Raw genomic sequence first — 21,857 nt, 5'->3', positions numbered from 1 at the left:
GGATAGAGCTATGGTCTTGCTTGTATGACCCCTGTGCCCAGATTTGTGGTGGATCAACTCCAGCCGCTGACCAGCCTGCGATGTACAGCCTTTGGACAAAAGCACAGCTGGTCGGACAGGCCTGTGAGCTGTAATCTGTCACCCCAGACTCTAGCCCACCTGCTGAGCACCCCTCTGGTGTGGGTCTAGCTGATGACTCGCTTCACCTCTTGCTGTCATTCTGAGCCATCTGGCCATACCCCCACGGTGACCAGGGTTGAGTCCTGTGTCTGAGGGCATCCCTGAAGGGAAGGAAGGGGTGAGGAGCTGTGGGGCTTGGCTACCAAAACCCACCCACCGGAAATCTGCCCCTGCCCCGGACTGTCACCCACTCACTGGCGCTGCCCTTGCCACCGGTAACCTCCCAATCACAGGGGGCCTTACAGGGTCCCGGGCCTCTCCGGGCCACGCCCCAACTTCTCGGACACGTTTAATCAGCCAGACATGATCTTCCTGCTCTTGTTAGGCCCAGCCTGACCAGACGAGCAATGTCCACGTGGGCCACTGAATTCCAGTGCATGCAGGAACCAAGCTTTCCTTACCATGGCCTCCAGCACGTGGCTGAGGCAGCAGCTGGGCACATCCACTAAGGCCAAGACTGAATGTGACCTGACTACATCATTGTACCCGGGCCAGGCTGGGAGCGGGGGCTGTGTCCCCAAACTGGAGGCCTGCGCTGCCCTTGACAGCTGTCAGAAAAACTCAGTTTGGTAAAACCTATGATGTCTCCCTCATCTTTACCTGCAGAAATCCAAATATTTGGTTACAAAATTTTCAAACAAAAGACCTCAGTGGAATGATACTGTTTCCATTTTCAATCTGATGCTCATTGAAAATCAACCACAAAGCTCAGGGAGCCACTTCAAAGGATTCTTGCCTTCTTAAATTCGGCTAAGTGTATGTATAACATTAAGACATTTAGATAAACCTCTTTATTCCTAATTAAATAGGAATGTGCTCTAAGCTTTCCTGCACAGACTGCCCAAAGTGCCTGGCTCCCACTCATAGACAGGTGACAGAAAGCACCCAAGGCTGACCTCACATGTGAACGGGGCCAGCAGACTGAAGTATGGGGTGGGGGAAAACCTTTTAAAAGCCAAAGGGAGAAGACACAGGCAGGTCTCACAAAAACTTGTTATTTTATTGCACTGAGATCTTGGTAACATCTGTGGCCCTCTCGGTCCCTGGCTATGAGCTGCGGGCTCATCACACACATAGGGCCTTGGTGTAACCAGGGCCCCCAGCAGAGAGGCAGGGAGAGGACTGGGACCACCAGGAGAGGTGCCCCCTTCACAAACATAAAATTAAATTAAACCCACGTTCTCAGTGAACAAGTGTCACCCTAAAAGCTTCAGTTCTTTACCTTGATGTGTACGCACCCAGGATCTGGGCTCACATTCTGGGCCGCTCCTTTCCCTCTCAGTTTGGCTGATGCTTCTCCTTGAGAGGGGAGGACTCGCCTACCTAACAGTGATAATCGCTGTGGAGTCAGGCCAGTGCTCATCACTGCCTGGGAGAAAACGGGTGATATGTTTTCCTCAGAAAAAGGCGTTGTAATTATATAGTGGAGAAAGGAAAAGACTGATTTGGAGAAGAGGGAGAGAAACAAAAGGAGATAAATTTTGTGCGAGCAGACAACAGATTTTTCTTTTTCCAACAAAACATGACAAGAATATGGTCAGGGAAACAGTTCACACAGGAATGAATGTTGACATCTTGAGATGGGGAGAAGAAAATCCTGCCCATGGAGGCACCTGCCTTCCCTCCTGGCATGACAAATGACAAAGTCACAGGGCACTGGGGTGGGCCCCTTAGTTCTGAGCAGGCGTGGCTGACATGCAGGAGTCAGGCCTCCAGAAAAAGGCTCCCTGGCCAGTCCAGGCAGAGCTTGGTTCCCATCTGCTGGGGCCAGAGCAGCCCCAGCTCAGGCCATGGGGTATTATCCTCCCCACCTTTTAAGAGAGAAATACAAAACCAGGAAAAACAAAAACCACAACCCACATGAAAAAATTAATGTATCTCCCCGTATAAAAAACGTTTAACGCTTTTTTGATACCACCTGGGTCCCCCAGGTCCCAGAACAAAGGGCAAAGCTCAGTGAGGAAGAAAGCAGGGGCTGGACGAGTGCACTGGGGCTCAGGCCGAGACCCCTTGGAGCACAGGACCAGGCCAGACATTGAGCCACACCCACAGGAAGTGATCCCAAGAGGAGAGGAAGTGATCCCAAGAGGATATGTGCTGAGGGATAATCTTCAGGCTTAACTTCTGTACCTTTTACCAATGGGACACTAGTCTTTTTTCTGGACAGTATCAGCTCACTGAGGATTTCCCGTATTTATTAAATTACAGGTTCGCAGGCACAGCTTGAGCAGGATAAAAAAAGGGATAGTGATCATCTCCAGTTACACAATCATCTTCAATTCAAAAGCACTCACAAAACTGAGCAAACGAAGCCAGTATTTGCATATTAGGGAAAGGAGACATATTGCTAATGGAAGCCACAGGCCTGGTCAAAAATAAACGTTTTATATCAAGTAGTAAAATAAAAGGAGGAATCTACCCCAAGAACACCACCTCGGTAAGGACCCCGGGGTTACTGCAGCTGCAAGGGCTGGGGGCAGGAGCGGGGAGGTCCAGCAAAGCCACCTCGGAGCCCCCACCCCACCCCACCTCGGCTGTCCGCTCTCCAGAGGGGATCTAGAGTTTCTTGAGATGGAGAGATGCACTGCCCTCCGCCCCTGCCACCCAACTCCAAAAGAAGTGAGAGGCTGCAGCGTGGGGCCAGCCTGGGGCGCTGGCTTTCCGAGGGTGGGCTGGTAAGGCATACAGAGCCCCCGTGGGAGGAGGTGGGAGCCGCACGGTCTGTGGAGAAGGGCAACCAGCTGCACACTGTCACCTCCGGAGCTCGAGGTCACCCTGGAAGGCTGAGCCGCGACCTCCCTACCCTCCCCTGCGGGCAGGCTGGACGCTGCTGGCCAGCACCCCGGGGCGCCGGCCCCGCCCCGATTCCCAGTCACCATGCCGCCCCTGCTCCACGTGCCACCGTGAGGCCTGTCACAGTGCACGCCGTGTTCACCGGGGCAGAAGCCCAGGGCCTCTGCAGGCCGTCCCCCCACCGACAGGCCAGCGAGTCCACGGCAAGCGGCTCTTCAGTCCAGACAGACCATCCGTGGGGAGGGATGCCGTGTCTCTGGAGGCTGTGGGGGCAGAGAACGTGGTTCCTGATGGAGAGAGACGAGACCCTGAGGGTCCCACCGCAATCCCTGAAGTGTGTGTCCCCCACAGGCCCGACATGTGACTGAGAGGGAGCCCAGAGACAGAGCACACACACCACACTCCACACATGCACGTACACGCGCCCCACCCCCGCCGCCAACACGCACACAAACGGACCTACCTTGATGGCAGCACATTCAGCGGCGATAGCTCAGACTGGAAGCCTTAGCTGGATGAGTCACAGACCAAAAATTCCGTCTACTCTGAAGTTTCTGGAAGGCGTTGAAGTTTCTTTTCTTCTCTCTCTTGAATTTTTTCAATTTCTTCTCCTATGTCAAGAATCACAGTGTCACAATTCCCACAAAGGCCTCCCCCAGGTCCTGGTGGCTCCTTCCGAGTGGTTACTGCATGCCAGCTCGAGTCTCAACGTGTGACCTGAACAGATTTGTCCTCCACGTGGCCCTCGGGAGGTGTCCCCACGACCCCAACTTCACTGACGGCGGAGCACGAGCAACTGGGGGACGGAGACCCTGCACCCGGCCACGTGGCTCCCAGGCAGCCAGGCTCCAGCCTCGCCCTCGGCCACTTCAAACTGCCCCGAAAACCCAAGTCCCCCCTGCCAGGCGCCACCACGCATCACACCTTCCCTCGGTCGAACTCTTCGTCCCAGTCGTCAATGACCCTGGCCGTGCGGGCCAGCCTGCTGTCCTGAACGGCGTCCTGACTCACGGCCGACACCTCGCCGTCCCACGTCAAAACTGCAAGGCAGACACGTGCGTCAGGACCTGGGTGGGCTCCCAGCTGCCCTGGCGATTTACTTCAAGGGTGAAGTTTACGTACGAGGCTGCTCTGCTCCTAACGATTCACCATTTCTGAGTGCTGCCTTCTGGTGAAAATGGACACACAGAAGGAAGAGGAAGAAGGACAGTGTGGTCTCTGGTTTGCAGGACAGTCAATGATTCTGTCACACGAGCAAACACTGTTAGCTCTACCACCAAGCCTCAAAGTTTAGTTCTTACAAACCCCTGCTCTCATTTGAGAGACAAAGACCTTGTGTTCTCCAAGTCCAAATGAGAAAAATAATGTTCTAAATGAGAACGTACAGCACGCGAGCCGGACAAGCCTTTCCGTCCACAGCCATCCCCGCCCCGAGACACACTCTCTCCCTCTCCCCGCTCCCAGACCCCAGGGGGGAGCTGTTCTGGATCCTTCCACAGACTAAACCCAACTGCAGGGTTCTTGACCTGCATGCAATGGCTTCCTTTTCCTGTCTTCAGAGCCAAGCGATCTCTGTGCACAAGGTTCAACATAGCAGGCCCGCTTCAGGCCTCTTTATCTGCTATGTAAGCCAATCGCAGAAAAACAGAAGTCAGGTCTCAAAACAGTACCTTTTCTCCCATAAGCTTTATCAGATGAATATTTGAGCAATTCTTGGACCACATCGGATTCTCTCTCTCTGTCCCAGGATGCAAGTGGAGACGGTCCCAGCCCTGCATTCAGAGGAACAATTTACATACATTTAAATCACCGAGAAAATGATCACACACCTTTTATCTACAACAGCACTGCAAAACTTACTAATCACAAATTACTGAAAGAATGTGTAAACGCGAGCTCTTTCTGCCTGCCTGCGGCAAGAGAGTTAATGATTTCTCTTCCTCGCCTGTAGGGAACTGGCAGAAACATGGAGTGGAGGGAACTGGAGGGACGAGGCGCCTCTCTCCACCGCCACCGCCGCCACCGCAGCTTGGTGGGGCAGCTCCCGTCTGCCGGCACTGTCCTCAGAGAGCCTGGCCAGCAAGAAAGGACATCTGCACAGACAGTACTGACTGCCCCTCACCATGGCTCTAGAGATGACATCTGAGCTGGCCTTGGCCTCTTCCCTGTGCCTCAACCAACTCCAACCGCCTGAACGGACTCGCCGTCCTGAACACAAGCCTCAACTTGTCTCTCCGGGCCTCCAACTTGGCAGTGATCTTGTGTCCTTCAGGCTCAGTGCTCTGAGCAGGAGAGCGTCCACTGTCCACCCCCAGCCTGTTCCCACCTGCCCCACTGGCTGCTCCTCAGCACAGCTTGGGCCCGGTGGTAACGTGGAGCCATAGCCAACTGTAGCTCTAGCCAATTCTGAGCCACCGACGCCTGTCCCCATTTTAGGACTGTGAGCGGGCACGCGCGGCACTGGGTCTCCTTGCAGCCCCGGCACCCCCGGCTTGGCCAGTGGACTCACAAAGCCATGTAGTGGTCTGGTGGCAGCCACTCTCTGCCGCCTTTCTCCGATTATGCCTTGGCCGCCTGCCGCAGCCAGTCCTCACTGCCTAGCAGTTAGTGCTTTGAAATGGAATTATCAAAACTCCACATTCATTCATGGCTGCGTTTCTCGGGAGTCCGATACAAACTCCAGGTCAATCCCCAGAGACCAGTGTGCCCCCAAAGAACTAACACAACAGCTGATGCCCTGAGATCTGGGCCCCTTCTGGAGGAGCTGAGGACCTTCTCCTCCCTCGTGTAACAGACACACTCCACCAGGAGAGCCCAGTGAGTCCCACCAGCCAGAGAGACAGAGAGAAGACAAAACATGGATGAGCTGCTTGGTGGGGTGCTCAACTTGGTCGGGGTGGGGGGGGGGTTGGTCAGCCTAGGCAGACCCACAGCACACGGAGCCCCAAATGCAAGAGGCCACATGATCGTCAGACAGGCTAACAACTGAGAGAGGCAGAGGGAAGTGAGCTTCCGAACTCAATGCTCCAGGTTCAAGTGGCAAAGGACACCACCAGGCTGGGCAGCCCAGGAGTCACTCCAGTGGGAAGGTCCAGAAGAGAACAGCCCTGAATCAGAAGAAACGCTGGGCTCACAGAACATGCTGATGTTTACATGTGTTCTGTTCTCCTGTGGGGTAGATCCAGCTGAACGATCAGCCAGGTGAGGAGGCCCAGTGGGCAGACGGCTCACACCAGGACAGAGGGCTCCCCAGTGAACCGCATCTGCCTCTGGACACACACGGCAGGCTGGCTCCTACCCTTAGCGCCCCCTCCCCACCCCATGCACACCTGTGGGGCCCCTGGGAGCCTGGCCATTCACAGCTGGCAGGGGCCTGTGCCTCGGGACAGTGGGGCCCCTCTGGCCCTCAGGCTCCTTCTCTTCTACTTCTTGTCGTGGCTCTTGCTTCTTTTTTTTCTTTTTCTTTTTCCTCGGTGATGTTGCAACAGTCTCTGGCTGGACAACGTCTGAGGGTGCACAGCTCCTGGGAAGTCAGAGTAGACAGTCAGCTCCGAGCAAACCGAAGCCCAGACTCCTCGAGAACTCTGCTGATTTGTGCCCAGCCCTGCAAAAGAGCCCCAGGAGACACCACCCGAACCCGACCAGGACAGAGTGTGCCAGCGATCCACAGCCACAGCCCAGGAAAGCACATGAGCACATTTTTAATCCTCACTGAGGCAAGTCCTACAAACTGGACAACAGGACCCCAGTCCAGCCCAGCCCGGGTCACGTGACCTCCCAGCACACATGGTACTGGCCAGATCAGGACATGCCTCCACTCGCCAAACCCCGGACAACATGGTCACATCCCAGAGGTCCGGGCGCCTGCATTTCCAAACCGCACCCACCCGGAGCAGACTGTGTGTGAGTGGAGGTGCAGGACCCCTCGCTCCTTCCTCTCACCCATGCCAAGGTGGGTCCCCGGGGAGGCAGTCTTCTCCGTCACAGCTCTCCGGTCCCTTTCTCCTCCTCTTCCTGCTGCTCACGTGGGGGCCATCAGTCATGCATCTCACGGGCCAGCTGTTCTCCAGGCGCTGGCCACTCTCTGGCTGGTGTCTGCCTTCTTCCTCCGATCTGTCTGCCGGTGGCTCCGCCTGGCCCTCCTTCCTGCGTCCAGGGCTCCAGGGCGGTCCCGGTGTCCGCTCGTCCTGTGAGGGGGTGGCATCCACGTCCCCTGTGTGCTTCCTCTTCCTCTTCCTCCTCTTCCCGGGCGGGGCTGCCAAGGCCGTGTAGGTCTCCGAGACGCAGTCCCCCCCTTTCACGCGAGTCTTCTTCCTCTTTTTACCAAGGCTCTGGGGGGGCTCGCTGGCCTCTGGCAGCTGGTATGGGGGGGCCCGGAAGGCCCCATTGACCTGAGGCAGGGGTGCAGAGGCGGGCGAGCAGCTCTGTGGGTCTGAAGTCCCGAGAGGTTGGGGGCTGCTGGACAGTGATGGGGGACAGGGGCTGAAGAGGGGCTTCAGATGGCTGGAGGGTCTGGGAGCAGGTGAGACAGCCCTGTAGGGAGAGGTGGGCAGTTAGGACAGCCTGAGTTCTCCCACCCTGCCCTCCCTCGGCCCCTTCCCTCTCAAGAAAGGATTTTCAATGATTTTCCCCTGTAAACCTCGGATATGTACATGTTTCAGAGAAGTTAGAAAACACAGGCTAACAAGCAAATTTAAACCTCAAGATCAAAGTCCATAAAAATCACTACATATCTCAGTTTCCTGTCACCAGGGAGTCCAAGGTACTTTTACAAACTCCAGTGCTTTAAACTTTCCATACAAATGTGTTCAGAGGAGAGCTCCACCAAGCAATAAATGTCCAGCCTCCACAAGCATCACGTGTCTGAGCACAGGCAGCCGAGTCTTACAAGAAAGGCAGATATAAGCCTATCCATCTTTTGCTATTACCTTCCTAGGATTTTCCTCTGAAACCTGGGGTTTATGAAGATCAGGGAGACAGACTTTCCAGCCAGCTATACACCAAGACAAGCAAGGGGCAGGACTGGACAGGCAGACTCTTGGCTCTCCTTCCTGTCAAATGTGTGTGTCGCTAACTTGTGTGTCTGTGTGTATTTAGTGGCTAAGTCACGTCCGACTCTTCTGCAATCCCATGGACTGTAGCCACCAGATTCCTCTGTCCATGGGATTTCCCAGGCCAGCATACTGGAGTGGACTGGCACTTCCTTCTCCAGGGGATCTTCCTGACCCAGGGATCAAACCCAGGTCCCCTACTGGCAGGCAGACTCTTCACCGCTGAGCCATCCGGGAAACCCTTCTGTCAACTATGCACGCACCCATGGAAAAGTCAGTTTTCCACTCTGAGCCACAGTTTTCTCGTCTGTGAATGAATGACAATAATGCCCACCTCCAAAGGTTATTAATTAAACAGAACTGTCTCTTCGCTATCTAAATCAGAACAAACTCTGACGGTCACACAAATTGCATTACTATGTCACGTTACTCTGCATTTTTTGGAATTAAAAAAAAAGTTGTACGTCAAAGAAAGACAAAAAAAATACCAAATATATGTTGTGAACATTTAAGGACTTTCCAAGTGCAAAACCCCTGTGCCAGCAGTGAGAGTAGGAGGAGGGGGTGCTGGGGGAAGGGAACAGCAGGCCCCCGAGTGCAGGGCCTTGAATGAGTGGGCCAGGGAGGGCATGATGGCGCCAGGTAAATGCTGAACCCATCCAAACCACCTCATGGCTTTGCCTCGTCTTCCTTCTTTCCTCTCTCCCTCCACAGCTGTCAAAGGCCTTAAGAGTCTCTCACTCCTCAGACAGCCATTTATCAGTAACTCTGGGCCTTCTGCCCTTGACACCTGAAGGGACTCAAGCGTCCCTGTGCAGAGCGGGCTGGGAGGCGACAGCACAGGCCTCTGGAGGGGCATCTACCCAGGATGCTGAAAAGCCCCAGGGAGCCACGTCTGCTGCAGTGGCCCCTGGAGCCCACTGGGAATGCCCCGAGGGCCAGGGCAACAGACCCCACCTTGCCCCAAGATAAGCCCCAGAGCGCTGCTAGGAGATACAACCTGCTCAGGACTCTGAGCTCACACGGCGTCTGTCCAAACACCCACCACCCCCACAACCCCGGCCTTCCACTTTGGGGTCCTGTCTCGGCGCTGGGGATCCCCAGGCAGATCAGTTCACAGCACACCCATCACCAAGAGCATGTAGCAGACAGATGGGAGATGAAGACAGAGTCAAAAAGGCCAGGACCGCAGAGACCAAGCTGCCTGTGCCCCGCAGAAGCCCCTCGGGCAGGAGGAGAGAGGGGACACCGGGCAGACCTCTGCGCTGGCCCCACGGGGAGGGGCGGCTGCCCTGCTTACCGCATCGCACGGACAGGCCAGGGGGTGGCGACGACGGGGTGAGTGGGTTTCCGGGGGTAGGTGAGGTCGGAGGATGGAGAGAGGGCAGGTGGACGGAGGTCATTGCCGGTTGCCCTCCGCAGGGTGCTGGCCTGCAGTTATTGACATAAATAAAAACTTGGTGGTCTAAAAAAGGTTGCCGTGAGTGAGGAGGAAAATAAAAATAAAATTTAAAAAAAAGAAAAGAAAACAAAACAAAAAAGAGCCCAGAAGGGAGGATGAGAGGACAGAAGGAGAACAAAAAAAGGGAGCGTGAAGGGTGGGGGGGCATGATAGAAGAAGAATCAGAAGTGTTTTTGGTTAGAAACAAAAAGGAAAAAAGGAAGGAAGTTTAAACAAAAACTTCAGTACAACTACATCACAGCGAGTCAGGCTGCACACAGAGATGCCGGCCAGCCTGTGTCCCCCGTGCTGAGCTCCCGGCCTGGGCCCATCCCTGAGGCTCCCTTAGGACGTCTGTCCACAGAAATGGAGGCCCATCGGCCCCCAGCCTCATCTGATCACACTGCTGCTGCCCCGGCCTGGGCCAGGACAACCCTCCAATGCTGGGGGACGCCCTCAGCCATTGTCCCACCGCCCTCCCCAAAGCTAAAAGCAACCCCACTTGCTGGCTCCTACCAACACCCTTCAGGGTCAAGCTGCCCACACACTCACCTTCTTGGCAGAGAGGGCCAGCTTTTTGGCCGGAGGAGGAGACATGGCGTTGGCCGGCTCAGGGCTGGCGCCACTCAGGATGGGGCACTTGGCCTTCTCCGGCTCGGCGTCCTGTTGGGCCGGCAGCACCTTGGTGGGGCCGGCAGTGGCGGAGTGGGTTCCCTGAGAATCTCCGAGGCGGGTGGCTCCGCTCCGGGGGGCCTGGGGGGGCTTGCTGGTGGGGTGCTCGAGGCTGGAGCCCCCCCTCTCAGGGGTGGGGCCCTCGTCGCCTGCTTGGGGCCCAAGCCCGTTGGGGGTCCCCGCAGCTGAGGCCCGGAGTGAGGTAGAGACAGCGGCCCGACCGTCCCAGGAGCCTGGCCTGTGACCCTCATTCCTGCTGCCTCCCGGTGCGCTGGCGCTGGGTGGAGGGGAGAAGTGCTGTAGGGAGGCCGGCTTCTTGACTTTCTTTCCAGGCTCATCCAGAATGGCTGGCACGTGGGTAGGTGTTTTGCAGACTTTGGGGGAAGGGGACCCCAGGGGGGGCTTGGGAGGAGCATATCCATTCGGAGACTTCAGGCCCGACACAGAGCCGTTCCTGGCAATGGGCACTCCAAGTTCTTCAGGGGTCTGCGGCTTCCTCATTGTCACAGGATCTGGTCTCTAAGAGAGGAGCAAAGCAGAGGATGTGGTCAAAGGCAGAGGGAGCGGGGCCGGCTCCTACGAGGAGGCAGCAGGAGGGAGCTCTGGAGGAGCCACTCCAAATTACTGACATGGGCATACGATACAGACGTCGCTGCTTCTTTTCAGCAATTCCCGAGTTCGGCACAGATGAGTGCGTCTCCATAAGCATCTCAACTATGAAAGCAGGATGTTTTCATTAGGATTTGAGAAATACAAAAATAGTATAAAGGGAAAGAATTTACCAAGTGCCATCACCTAAGCCTAACCCTTGACTGATATGCTAGTGCCCTCCCCGTGGGCTTCTCTGCCGACACGGGGCGCCTCGGTTTCAACCATGTGCCCCATCGCTTAAATACTCAGGCCCTCAACAATGGTCTTAACGTTTGACTAGCAGACAGCTCGGAGAAGGCGATGGCAACCCACTCCAGTACTCTTGCCTGGAGAATCCCATGGACGGAGGAGCCTGGTGGGCTGCAGTCCATGGGGTCGCTAAGAGTCGGACACGACTGAGTGACTTCACTTTCACGCGTTGGAGAAGGAAATGGCAACCCACTCCAATGTTCTAGCCTAGAGAATCCCAGGGACAGGGGAGCCTGGTGGGCTGCCGTCTATGGGGTTGCACAGAGTCAGACACGACTGAAGCGACTTAGCAGCAGCAGACAGCTCACTGTGTGAAGAGCTTATAAACTAGACTGGCTCCAGGTAGCCCTGAAACGACAGCTGGGTGCTAAATGCCCATCCTTTTATGTAGCACCATTACACCTGGGTCTATACCACCCACACCCTGAAACGCTCCCCAAGGCCTGCACCGGGGCTATTCACCGTGACCGGTCACCTCCCCCTCCCAATAGGTCAAGGTCCTACAGTTAGTAACTACTTGTCGATGAAAAATCAAAAAACTGAATCTTCTCCTGTATTTAGTACTCCATACTCACTTTTTTAGAAACAGAATGACTAGACTATTAATATTTTCATAAATTAGGATGCATACTGCCACACTGAATTTACTATCCTCTTACCAACAATGAGGTTTTCCCAGAACGTTTGCTAAAGTGATACTACTTTGAATCATTAAGCACCCATATCCTCTGCACAGGCCACAGAGTGACTTGAAGTCACTGGGGTCATTATCTCTTTATTAATTTTCCTCCTAAAGGGAACACACCTTCCCACTGTGCTGCTCAACCTGTTCAACTGTTGAGCGTTTAAGTACCCAGGACCATACAATGTTATTTAAAGTAAAATGACTTCTGGGCAACTGCAATGTATTTGGGAAAGTTGCTTTCGTAATGAAAACACAGTCAGTGGAGTAGCCTTGCTAACCCAGCCTAACCCAGGGTTACCCATGCTCACCCTCAGGCACCCCTGCGCCCCTCGCTGTTCCTCTGAGCTGTGACTGAGGCTTTCCTGCTCTGGCCAGAGTGACCATCACCCTTGCAAATGGGTCACAGCTCATCACTACTGTGTCAATTCTAATGCTTCTATTTCAGCTTCTGTTTTCTTCAACGTTGGCGGGGAAACAGATTTTTGTAAAAGACTAAAAACCCTGCAGGCTGTGGAGGCCGTTGACAGTCTGAGTTTGATTTGATCTTCAGACTAGGATCACAGAAGCAGTCAACAGAGATGGTTGTTCTAGCTTTGAATTACGAATTATGTTGTAATAAAGGAAATTGCTATTTATCTTGGTAATAAAACTGAGTTTAACTTTTTCTTAGTAGGAAATTTCCCATACATACAAAAAAACCTTCAAGGGATATTCCTTAACTTTACCACATTAAGTTTCTGGCTCTCTCTCTCCCTGCATATGCACATCAACATAGGCATATGTACATATATATTTTTCTAACCATCTGAATGAATTTTAGACAAGACGTCCTTTTACCTCCATATACAGCAAGTATTCCTCAAAAGAAAGGATGTTCTCTTAACACAACCACAGTAAAACTGCGACGGTTACACCCTAGTACAATCTACTCACATTTTCGGTATTAAAGTGTGGGGATGAAGTATTTTTTCCCAGGTGCTCAAGGTGTGCTTGGGAGACCTGTCATTGCACTTGTGTAAGGCATGGGAGCTAAGTCTTGGTCTGCGGAGTCGCGTTTTCTATTCACTGCTCCCTCTTCCTCACCAGCATCAGCCCTGCAACCCGCTTCAGAAAGAACACGGAACACGGCAGGACCGCCGTCTGCGCTCTCCTTCAGCTGGGCCAAGCCCCCTGGCGTGCAGAGGTGAGGGGCGGTGCCCCATGATACCCCAAGAGGCACAGGTGGCAAGAACAGCACGCTTTACATCGATCCTCTTAAACAAGTACCTTTCCGGTCACTGGAGAGGCCGGGGTCCCGTTGCTGACATTCTTCCGGACATGATCCGGAACCACGCTGGGGCGGCTGGAAAGGGAGGAGGCCATCCTGGAGATGGAGCCCTCGGGACTCTTCTTAGAGCCTGGAATCCTGTCAAAGGGACAGAAGGAGGCAGGGAATGCCTTACTGAAGCTGCAGAGGTTTGACCCAAAGTGAGTGAGAGAAGGAATCAGAATATCAAAGTCAAGGTTACAATTTCATGGGGGGCGGGGGGCAAGTAGGGAGTTCCCTGGCGGCCCAGTGGTTAAGATTCCAGGCTTTCACAGCCATGGCCTGGGTTCAATCCCTGGTCTGGGAACTGAGTCCCTCAAGCCAAGTGGCATGGCCCAAAAAAAAAGTGGTGGGGACTAAGCAAAGGCAGACCACAAGAACTTACTACATGGCTCTGTATTCCACTCAATATGAGCAGAGAGCAAATTACACGAGAGCTCCTCCAAAACCAGACTCTCAGTTTATCAACGCCATCCCGGGCCTCGAGCTGATCCTCCAGGTGGTGGCCATCAGTCCCGGGAAGAAGTGCCTCCTGAGGCCTCCACCCTCCGACAGCCCACTTCCCTGCCCACTGCGACCACTCCCCCAGAAGAGGACAGGCTGGGACGAGCCAATAACCAGATGGAACGCAGCTATTCGAGGGCAATAACGTAAAATGCCAGACGGCCTTCCCGTTTACGGGCCGAGTCACCTCCACGTAGGGCAGATGGACCGCGCTCAGTCTGACCTTCCCTCGGGCTCTGGCTCTGACTCAGCAGCCAGGCGGACGCGGTCTAAGCGTCCTTCCTGGTGGCTGCGCTCTATTACCCCTGACCGGCCGGAGACAGCTCTTCCGTCCTTCAGATTTCTCAGTTACTTTCACGCAGGAAAAGGCCAGGGAGGCCCGTCAGGGCCAGAGTGGAGGTGCGGGCTCTGGGGGACGGGGGGGGGGGGGGGGGGTGTGGAGGAGTCAGTCACCGCAGGTAGAAGAGGACGTAGGCCTGCTGGTTCAGAACCACCTTGATGTTGCTGGCGTGGACCGAGGAGTCATTCATTTGGTACCACTGTCCGTTGCTTGCCTGAAGCAGCAGAGGGTGAGGATGAAAACCGAATGATCAACACTTCTGTGATCCTTACTTTTAACAAGGGAAGGCAAACCTTTTAACTGCCACATATATCCGAGTTTGAGTTAGCAAATGTTGCTGTTCAGTCGCTTAGTCGTGCCTGACTCTTGGTGACCGCGTGCCAGGCTTCCCTGTCCGTCACTGTTTCCCAGAGTTTGTTTAAACTTATGTCCATAAAGTTGGTGATGCTATCCAACCAACTCATCCTCTGTCGCCCTATTCTCCTCCTGCCCTTAATCTTTCCCAGTATCAAGGTCTTTTCCAATGATTTCACACGAAAATACCAAATAGCTAACTGAATATGCCCCCCCAAGCGTGCTGGAGCCCCCCCTTCCTTCCTGGCACCCCCAAAAATGCAAGCTTTCCCTCCTGAAGGCTCTTTTGGAAGGTATGCTTGGCACAGCCTCTCCCACCAACATCTGGCCTTCTGAGACTTCTTCAGGGGTCTAAGAACAGGGTACCGAAAGCAGCCCCCCTGCGTCTCACTACAAGGCCTTCAAAAGTGGGACCGGCGAGTGGGACAGGTCAGAAGGATGCCTTTGTGCTCCATGAAGCAGCAGCAATAGGACCTGGACATAACCACAAAACAGGGCCAGTTCCCAGAGTATAATGAGGGCCCACCTGGAGTTGTGCAAACAGGCACCGCCAACCTGCCTCTCCTCACCCCCCCAGCCAGGAGGCAGCGCACATACCACCCCCGCCGCAGCCAGACGCCGACGCCAGAGCCACTGACCTTCACATAGCAGTAATAGTGCCCGGCGTGGCAGCTGTAGCCCGAGTGGACGAGGACAGCGTACAGCCCGTACATGACAGGCTCGCCACTGCTCTGGGACATGTACGGGCGGATGTTCAAGAACTCTGGGTAGCCCACATCCTGTTTGAAGAGCCAAGGAACAGGAAATTACAATTCATCAGTAACAGTAAGGGTCAACCTCCCAATCAGTGAGTCTTGAACTATGTGGGGTGACAGGCACGCAAAGCTGAGGCAGGAGCCTCCCCTGGTCAGTGATTTAAAAAGAAAGCAGAAGACACATCCTTTTCAAGGGAGTTTCTCTGAGAAACTCTTACTTTATTGTCCTGTCAAGCGATTTACGGTCCCGTCTTGGCCGTAGGCCCAGACTGGCTCTCTTGCTACCTGGGTCCCACGTGCAGGAGAAGAGTTGTTCGTTCTCCCTCCCGCCCCCAAGCAGAAGACTTTGAGGGGAGGGCAGGGCACAGGGCAGGGACCCAGGGCTTCAGAAAATCAGGCTGACCCCAAATGGGCAATTGCAACAGCAGGCTAAAATTTTAATGGATCAGAACAAAGGTCATGCCAAAGTTTATCTCAGGAATGAACAATCTTTCATAAGCAAATACTATCAAAAGTGAGCCTTGAACGACAAGGGTATAACGTACTGCAATTACTGCCTGTGCTCATGCAGACTTTTTTTAAAAAATGAGGCACAATTTACGTGGAGTGAAACACATAGCTCTTTGAGGAGTTTACAGTTTGCTGAGTTCTGACCTGTCTCCACTGATGGTAACCCATGCTCCATTCTAGAGACAGACACAGACCCAGAAAGTCCTTTCTCTCCAGTGAATGCCCCCATCCTGCCTGTTCCAAGCCCACGGCCAGTGGCTACTGCTGCCTGCTCCTGGGATTCGTATAGTCGGTACCTGTTTGGGTTTGGCTTCTTTAGATCAACAGAATGTCATGCTATTCATCAACATGTCTTTTCCATCTACTGACCATCTCAGAAATCTTAAGGGCAAACACACCCAGTAGGCTCAGGAGCCCCAGTCTAGTCTTGCTGGACACAGGGCCAAAATCAGACCAGTGTCTCTCAAACTGTGTTCTAACAGCAAATTGGTTCCAGGTGCTATGGTGAAACGTGAGCGCCTCTGGGCAGAAGCAACGTGACCTCATTTAGCACTGATCATCTCCCCGATTTCCTAGAGCCTCGCATGGCATAGTGCAATGTAAACACGTGTCAGCAAAATGGAGGAATGAGTGACTCCCTCAACAACTGAGTCTGGGAAATTCTTCATAATAAATTCCCCTGGGAGATTCAAAATGCAACACAGTTTAATAAAGGCTCTGAGAAGGCCTGTGATTAAAAACAACTGTTTTAGGGGCTTCCCTAGTGGGTCAGTGGTGAAGAATCTGCCTGCCAATGCAGGGGACACGATTCAATCCCTGCTCTGGGAAGTTGTCACAAGCCAGGGAGCCACTAAGCCCATGCCCCACCTACTGAGCCTGTGCTCCAGGGCCCAAGAACCCCAACTACGGAGCCCACGTGCCACAGCTTGTGAAGCCTAAGAGCAGGCATTGCAGTAAGTCCAAGCACCGCAAGTCAAGAGGAGCCCCTACTCCCTGGAACTAGAGAAAAGCCCGAGCAGCAGCAAGACTCAGCATAGCCAAAATACACAAACAAAATAATAAAGGAAAAGAACCATTCTAATGTCGGGGGGCGTTTCCCAAGCTCAGCTGAACACAGAACATCTTTCAGAGCACCGTGCAACAGTCCTGCAGAACAGCAGTTTGGGAAACGCTGACCTAAACAAGCCCCCTACCACCACCAGTGAGGACACTGAAGCTGAGGCCAGTGCCTTCCCCAAAATCACACAGCTGGGCTCTACCAACTGAGAACAGGTCTTCAGACCGTTATGAAACAAGGCACCGTCTACTGCACTCTGCAGAAGCTTTTCCCTCCACGCTCCACAAAGCACAGCATGGAGCTGCACCTGCTCTGGGGCAAACAGGACACGGAGACGGGAGCTAGAGTGCAGCGTTCATCACCTTGATTCTTAAGGTCACCTGGACCCTCCATTGCAGGAACGCCCCAAGCACAAGCAGAGTTTAGGGGGGAAAAAAGACGTTCTAGAACTTGACTGCCTAACAATCGTTTAGAGATTTTTGCAGAAATGCAGGCTCCTGGGCCCTGACTTTCAGAGAGTTGAATCCACTCTCTCTGAAACAGAGCCTGGAATCTGAATTTTTTTAAAAGTGCCGACCACAAGGTCCAGGGCACTGACTTGAGGGCTCACCTTGGTGATCTTCCCTCCACTGAAGTTGGCAAAGCGCTTGAGTGAGAGCGTCAGGACGTTGGATGTCCGGTGGATGGTGAACCGTTTGCTGGCTGGAACCTTCCTTTTGCATCTGAGAGGAAGGGGAGAGGAAGAGCTATTGGCCTGTGCTCTGAGGACTCCTGTCCTCACACAGGGTTAGCATCAGAACATCAGGACCTGCTTTTTTTTTTTTAATTTTTGTTTATTTGGCTGCATCGGGTCTTAGGGGCAGCAAGTGGGAGCTTCCGTTGTGCTGCAAGGACGCTCTAGCTGTGGCGCAAAGGCTTAGTTGCTCCCAGGCATGTGGGAATTTTAGTTCCCCGAGCAGGGATGGAACTCCCGTCCCTTGCGCTGCAAGGCAGATTCTTAACCACTGGACCAGGGAAATCTCCTGAGACCCGTTCTTTAACAAGGAATCTTCTCGAATGAGAAGAAACAGTTGTGGTGGCCCCAGCTGCCACTCACATGGCACTTCCTCTGCACCCCTAAAAATCAAGTCGAGTCGCTTGAGGAAAGGAGAGCAACAGCAGCACAAGGGCCAGCAAAAAGGCGGAGATCCTAGCACAGAAATGAAGCACTTTTCCTACCGGGAGACTAAGTCAGACGCGTGGAAAAATAACGGGGCTAACACAGGAAAAAACAAATTCAAGCAGATGTGGCCAAGAGATAAACAGGCAGGCAGGAAATCACCAAAAGCAAAGCCAGAAGAAGAGGAAATGAAGGGGGAGAAGAGAGAGGCCAAAGTGAACAGCGTCTGGAGATGAGGGACATGAACTGAGAGGGACAAAAGGCAGGGTTCTGGCACAGAATTGTAAACCTGAAAAACACAGGGAGAGAAACCTTTAGCGATTATTGCTTTTAATGACCTGGATATAAGGTAACACACCCACACACTGAGACTATACAACCCTAAAGAGAAGAAGGGTTAGTCACGTCTGCTGAAATCAAAAAATGACCTGGATGTAAGGTAACACATCCACAGAGACTGTAACAACCCTAAAGAGAAGAAGGTTAGAGTCATGTCTGCTGAAATGGAAAAATCCCGAGGACCACTCAAGTCCAAACCGGAAGCTGCAGAGCATGGCTCATCGAGGCGGCAGGATGGCCTCCACATGCAATCACCCCACTTCTGGGCCTCAGTTTTTCTTCCTGTGGAATGGGGTAACAACAGGCCCTGCCTCACACGCACGTGCACGTGAGCCCCTCAGAACAGAGACCAGCCCGGGCTAAGTGCCACATGAGTGGCAGCTAGGACAACCACGACCATTTCTTCATCTGTGCTGTTTCGAGGCTTTTAGTTCGAAGACATATTACACCACTCAAGAAGGTGGACGGCGGTCGCCTGCGAGGGCGAGGGAGGGGACGGCAGCTGGGTCAGGTTAGGTGACGTGTTTTACCTTGCTCGCTGGCTTGATCTTTTTGGCCACAATCAAACCGAAACTTACTTTGCACACATATAGGCATTCTCTCCGCTCAGGACATCTGGTTTCACAAAAAGTTCCAGAGCACGCACGATGTTTGCAGCTTGCTGAGAAGGACAGAAACAGGGAGTACAGTCAACAGCGGAAGAAAAAGGCTGACTCCAGAAATGCCAAATGTAAGGTCTTTTTCAGGCTGAGGCAGCAGATCACGGCACTTCACTTGCCCAAGAACTGGCCTGCTCGCTACCGCCTTCTGGGAGTCAGCGCATCCCATCAGAGAGGCAACGGGGAACCAGGCTGTGACTCCTCTGTGGACCAGGATCACAGCCCCAGGGGTTCACCACGGCCGACGGGGGTCTGATCCAAACCTCAAGCTGAGGTGAGCTTGGATCCAGCAGCCTCAGAGCGGGGACAGAGGAAGGCTGCTCGGAACGGTGTGCCCTTTGTGTGGAAGCTCCCCGCGCCATGCGGGCCTCCCTGCTCAAGCCCTGCGTGCAGTGGGGTCGCTATTCACATCTGAGGGCACAAAACTGTCCTTTTTTTAACCCCTTTTTTTTTCGGAAAAAGAAAAAGGAACACAGAGAAGATGGCTAAGACGAAACACACAAAAATGGAGGATTCCAAGTATCTCTTTCCTGATCTATTTGGATCACATGCCCTGATCAGTCTTCCCGTTTTGGGTTTTCTGCCCTCTGGCCTCCCCATCCTAACGCAAATGAACATCGACCAGCATGAGGTGTGTACCCGGATTTCCAGTGCCACATCCAAGTAGGGGTCGTAGGTGTCTGAGACGCTCTTGCACATGGAGCACTTCACTGCGAGAGAACGAGGGAACGGTGGGGTGGGTGCAGGGCCCCGGGCCACCACCCCCAGGTCGCCCAGGTTTATAAGTCCGAGAACTGGAGGCACGCTCCCAGCTCACCAGCTCCCCGAGATGGGAGATGCTCAGGAGGAGAGGAGGGCAAACCCTGAGATGCCTGGCTGGCCTGGCCAGGGACACTCACCCCCACCCCAAGGGCAGCGGCCACATCTGATTAACTACGGAGTCCAAGGAAAAGCAACACCAGCGTGTCTACGGGCTCTAGACTCTGCTCCTCCAAACCCCTTCCCAGGAAGGCTGCAGGTGGGGCTGTGGGGCACAGACCCAGGCTGGAGGCCTCGGGGGCCTGGCAGGTCGGCCTAGGGGCCGAAATGAAGCGTTTCGGGTTAATACTCTAATCCCTGGCCAGAAGGGACACAGGACGTTTCTCCACTTACCCCGAGATCGGAGGTAGCCTCCAAAAATCTGATGGACCAGGGTTGTAGCCTGCGTCTGACGATCCAACCTGGAGAAAGGCCACGGCCTTCAGGTGGAGGATGGGGCCAAGAAACAGGCAGGCACCCCACCAGGCCCCATTTCATCACCCGCTCAGCGGTGGCTCCGCCCAGAGATCTCCCATAGAGCAGCCACCTCCTGTGGGATGCCCTCCTGCCCTCTCAGCAGGCAGCCTTGCCTCCTACCGGGAGCAAGAGGCCCGATGGACCTGCAGGCCAACCCTGCCTCAGTGACCCCTGCTCCCGCTCCAGCTCTGCCCTCAGTCCCGCGTGGGCACCACGCTTTCCGGAGGCTGCACGCATGCTGCTAACCCTGCTCCTCTCTCCGCAGGCGGCCCCTTCCTGCCCTCTGCAGAGTGAGCCAGGGCACCCTGGTCTCAGCCGCCCGTCCAGGCCACGTAACTCTTCATGGCTGTGCTGCCCACACATGGGCAGCTGGCTAAGGAGTACAGCTCCAGAACACACGGGGGCCAACACCGGGTCAGCCGACTTTTGCTATGCAAAACTAGGAAACAAGAAGCAACTGCCACCATCTGTCACCAGCACTCATCAGAGAAGGGACATCATAGGTCCAAAAACCGGCAGGGACATAACTTCAGACACACCCAGACCCTCTGGGTGATGCCCCCAGGACAACAGGAGCCGTCAGGACAGGAGGCCGGAGGACCACACAGGGACATACTCTCAGCCCAGCCGGGATGCAGGGACAATGCAGACATTCAGCTGCCCAGAGGCAGGACAGCAGAGCCAGATCAAGACGCCATCGAGACACTGCCACCAAGCGTTCCACCCGAGACCGAGGTCGGGAGGAAACGGCCCCTCCCATGAGGGGAGGCTCCTGGGAGTCCGGGCAGCCGGATGTGGCTGGAAGCAGCCCCGGGGGCAGCAAGGCAGACAGGCTCCTTGCGGGGCGGGGGAGGCAGGGCAAGGGGAAAAAGGAGTGTCCTGAACAAGAAACAACAACAAAAAAACCAAGGCCACACCCCTTCTGAGTCTGGATGAGAGCCACCCACCCTCCAGCATGTGCTTCGCTGCGCGGCCAGAAGGGGGCGCCTGAAGAAAGAACCAGGCCAATCGCCAAACCCCCGTTAGTATCCGAAAGCTACCAGTGCTGCCAGTACAAAATAAGAACCAGCCCCTGGGGGCAGCTCGAAGCAGGAACAGTCAGTGCCAAAGCTCCGGGGTGAACTGAAGACCCCAAACGGGTGCATGGGGAGACGGAAGACCACTGTGAACAAGCCTTAAAACTAACATAACATGGCCAAAAGGAGAGAAAGTTCACTGAACTCGGGGAAAAGAAATGAGCTGCCCATGGGGGAAGGACTGAGGGGCACAGGAAAGGGGAACACGGGCTGTGTGTGTGTGTGTGTGAGTGTGAGTGTGGCGGGGACAGCTGAGATGCGATACTACCAACAGCCCAACACCCAGAAAGGGAGCCGTACCATCAAATACATAAACCAGAACACAAGAAACACTCCCAGGAATTAAAGGGAAAAGAGCTTTTGCTGCTCTAACACCAGCAAAAGCAATGCCAGCTTGTTTTCCCGAGGGGAGGGTCACTTCCCAGCCAGGGCGAGGTCACCAATGACAGACCAGGTTCAACTCCATCAGTCTCATCCTCTGAAACAGAGGTTTCCCATCCTCACGGCTACAACTCAACTTAACCTTCGTGAAGGGCATTCCAGGCATGACTCCTCAGCCATACTTCAGAGTCCAGGACTCAGTTCCATTCCAAGCCCAGGCAGCACTTCCTGCCTGCTTTCTCTCAATTGAACCCACAAACCCAAGAATGATACAAAAACATTCTAGCAGCAGCTGTTTCACAAAAGGGAACACTGGTCTATGCCCTCAAATTTCGGCGGAGCGAACCTCAAAAATCATCATCTCCTTACCCTTGAGTTTTCCTGCAGACTTTCAAGTTCTTGCCCAAAGACATTACGCTT

At 54.2% G+C, this 21,857-nt stretch overlaps 1 protein-coding gene across 5 annotated transcripts in view; it reads right to left on the bottom strand.

Annotated features, from left to right (window-relative positions):
• Window positions 1-1,159: 1,159 nt before the first annotated feature.
• The window catches only part of USP36 (ubiquitin specific peptidase 36), a 32,566-nt gene continuing 11,868 nt past the window's right edge, over window positions 1,160-21,857 (bottom strand). For 4 of the 5 annotated variants that reach the window (XM_069541985.1, XM_069541987.1, XM_069541988.1 and 1 more), the window contains 15 exons: window positions 19,858-19,925; window positions 19,345-19,415; window positions 18,625-18,707; window positions 17,159-17,270; window positions 14,865-15,005; window positions 13,986-14,086; window positions 12,989-13,127; window positions 10,018-10,656; window positions 9,325-9,455; window positions 6,916-7,506; window positions 6,303-6,496; window positions 4,644-4,745; window positions 3,898-4,013; window positions 3,437-3,584; window positions 1,160-3,236 (listed from right to left, as the gene is read on the bottom strand). In XM_069541985.1, coding sequence (XP_069398086.1) covers window positions 3,453-3,584; window positions 3,898-4,013; window positions 4,644-4,745; window positions 6,303-6,496; window positions 6,916-7,506; window positions 9,325-9,455; window positions 10,018-10,656; window positions 12,989-13,127; window positions 13,986-14,086; window positions 14,865-15,005; window positions 17,159-17,270; window positions 18,625-18,707; window positions 19,345-19,415; window positions 19,858-19,925 — 2,620 coding nt within the window. In that variant the 3' untranslated portion in view covers window positions 1,160-3,236; window positions 3,437-3,452. Of the gene's footprint in view, window positions 3,261-3,436; window positions 3,585-3,897; window positions 4,014-4,643; window positions 4,746-6,302; window positions 6,497-6,915; window positions 7,507-9,324; window positions 9,456-10,017; window positions 10,657-12,988; window positions 13,128-13,985; window positions 14,087-14,864; window positions 15,006-17,158; window positions 17,271-18,624; window positions 18,708-19,344; window positions 19,416-19,857; window positions 19,926-21,857 lie in introns of all 5 variants that reach the window. The other variant, XM_069541989.1, reaches the window with a different exon arrangement.

This window comes from Ovis canadensis, chromosome 11 (assembly GCF_042477335.2).
Source record: "Ovis canadensis isolate MfBH-ARS-UI-01 breed Bighorn chromosome 11, ARS-UI_OviCan_v2, whole genome shotgun sequence".
Taxonomy (NCBI): domain Eukaryota; kingdom Metazoa; phylum Chordata; class Mammalia; order Artiodactyla; family Bovidae; genus Ovis; species Ovis canadensis.
Note: the sequence above shows the minus strand (reverse complement) of the source record. Positions and strands in the feature narration are given on the sequence as shown.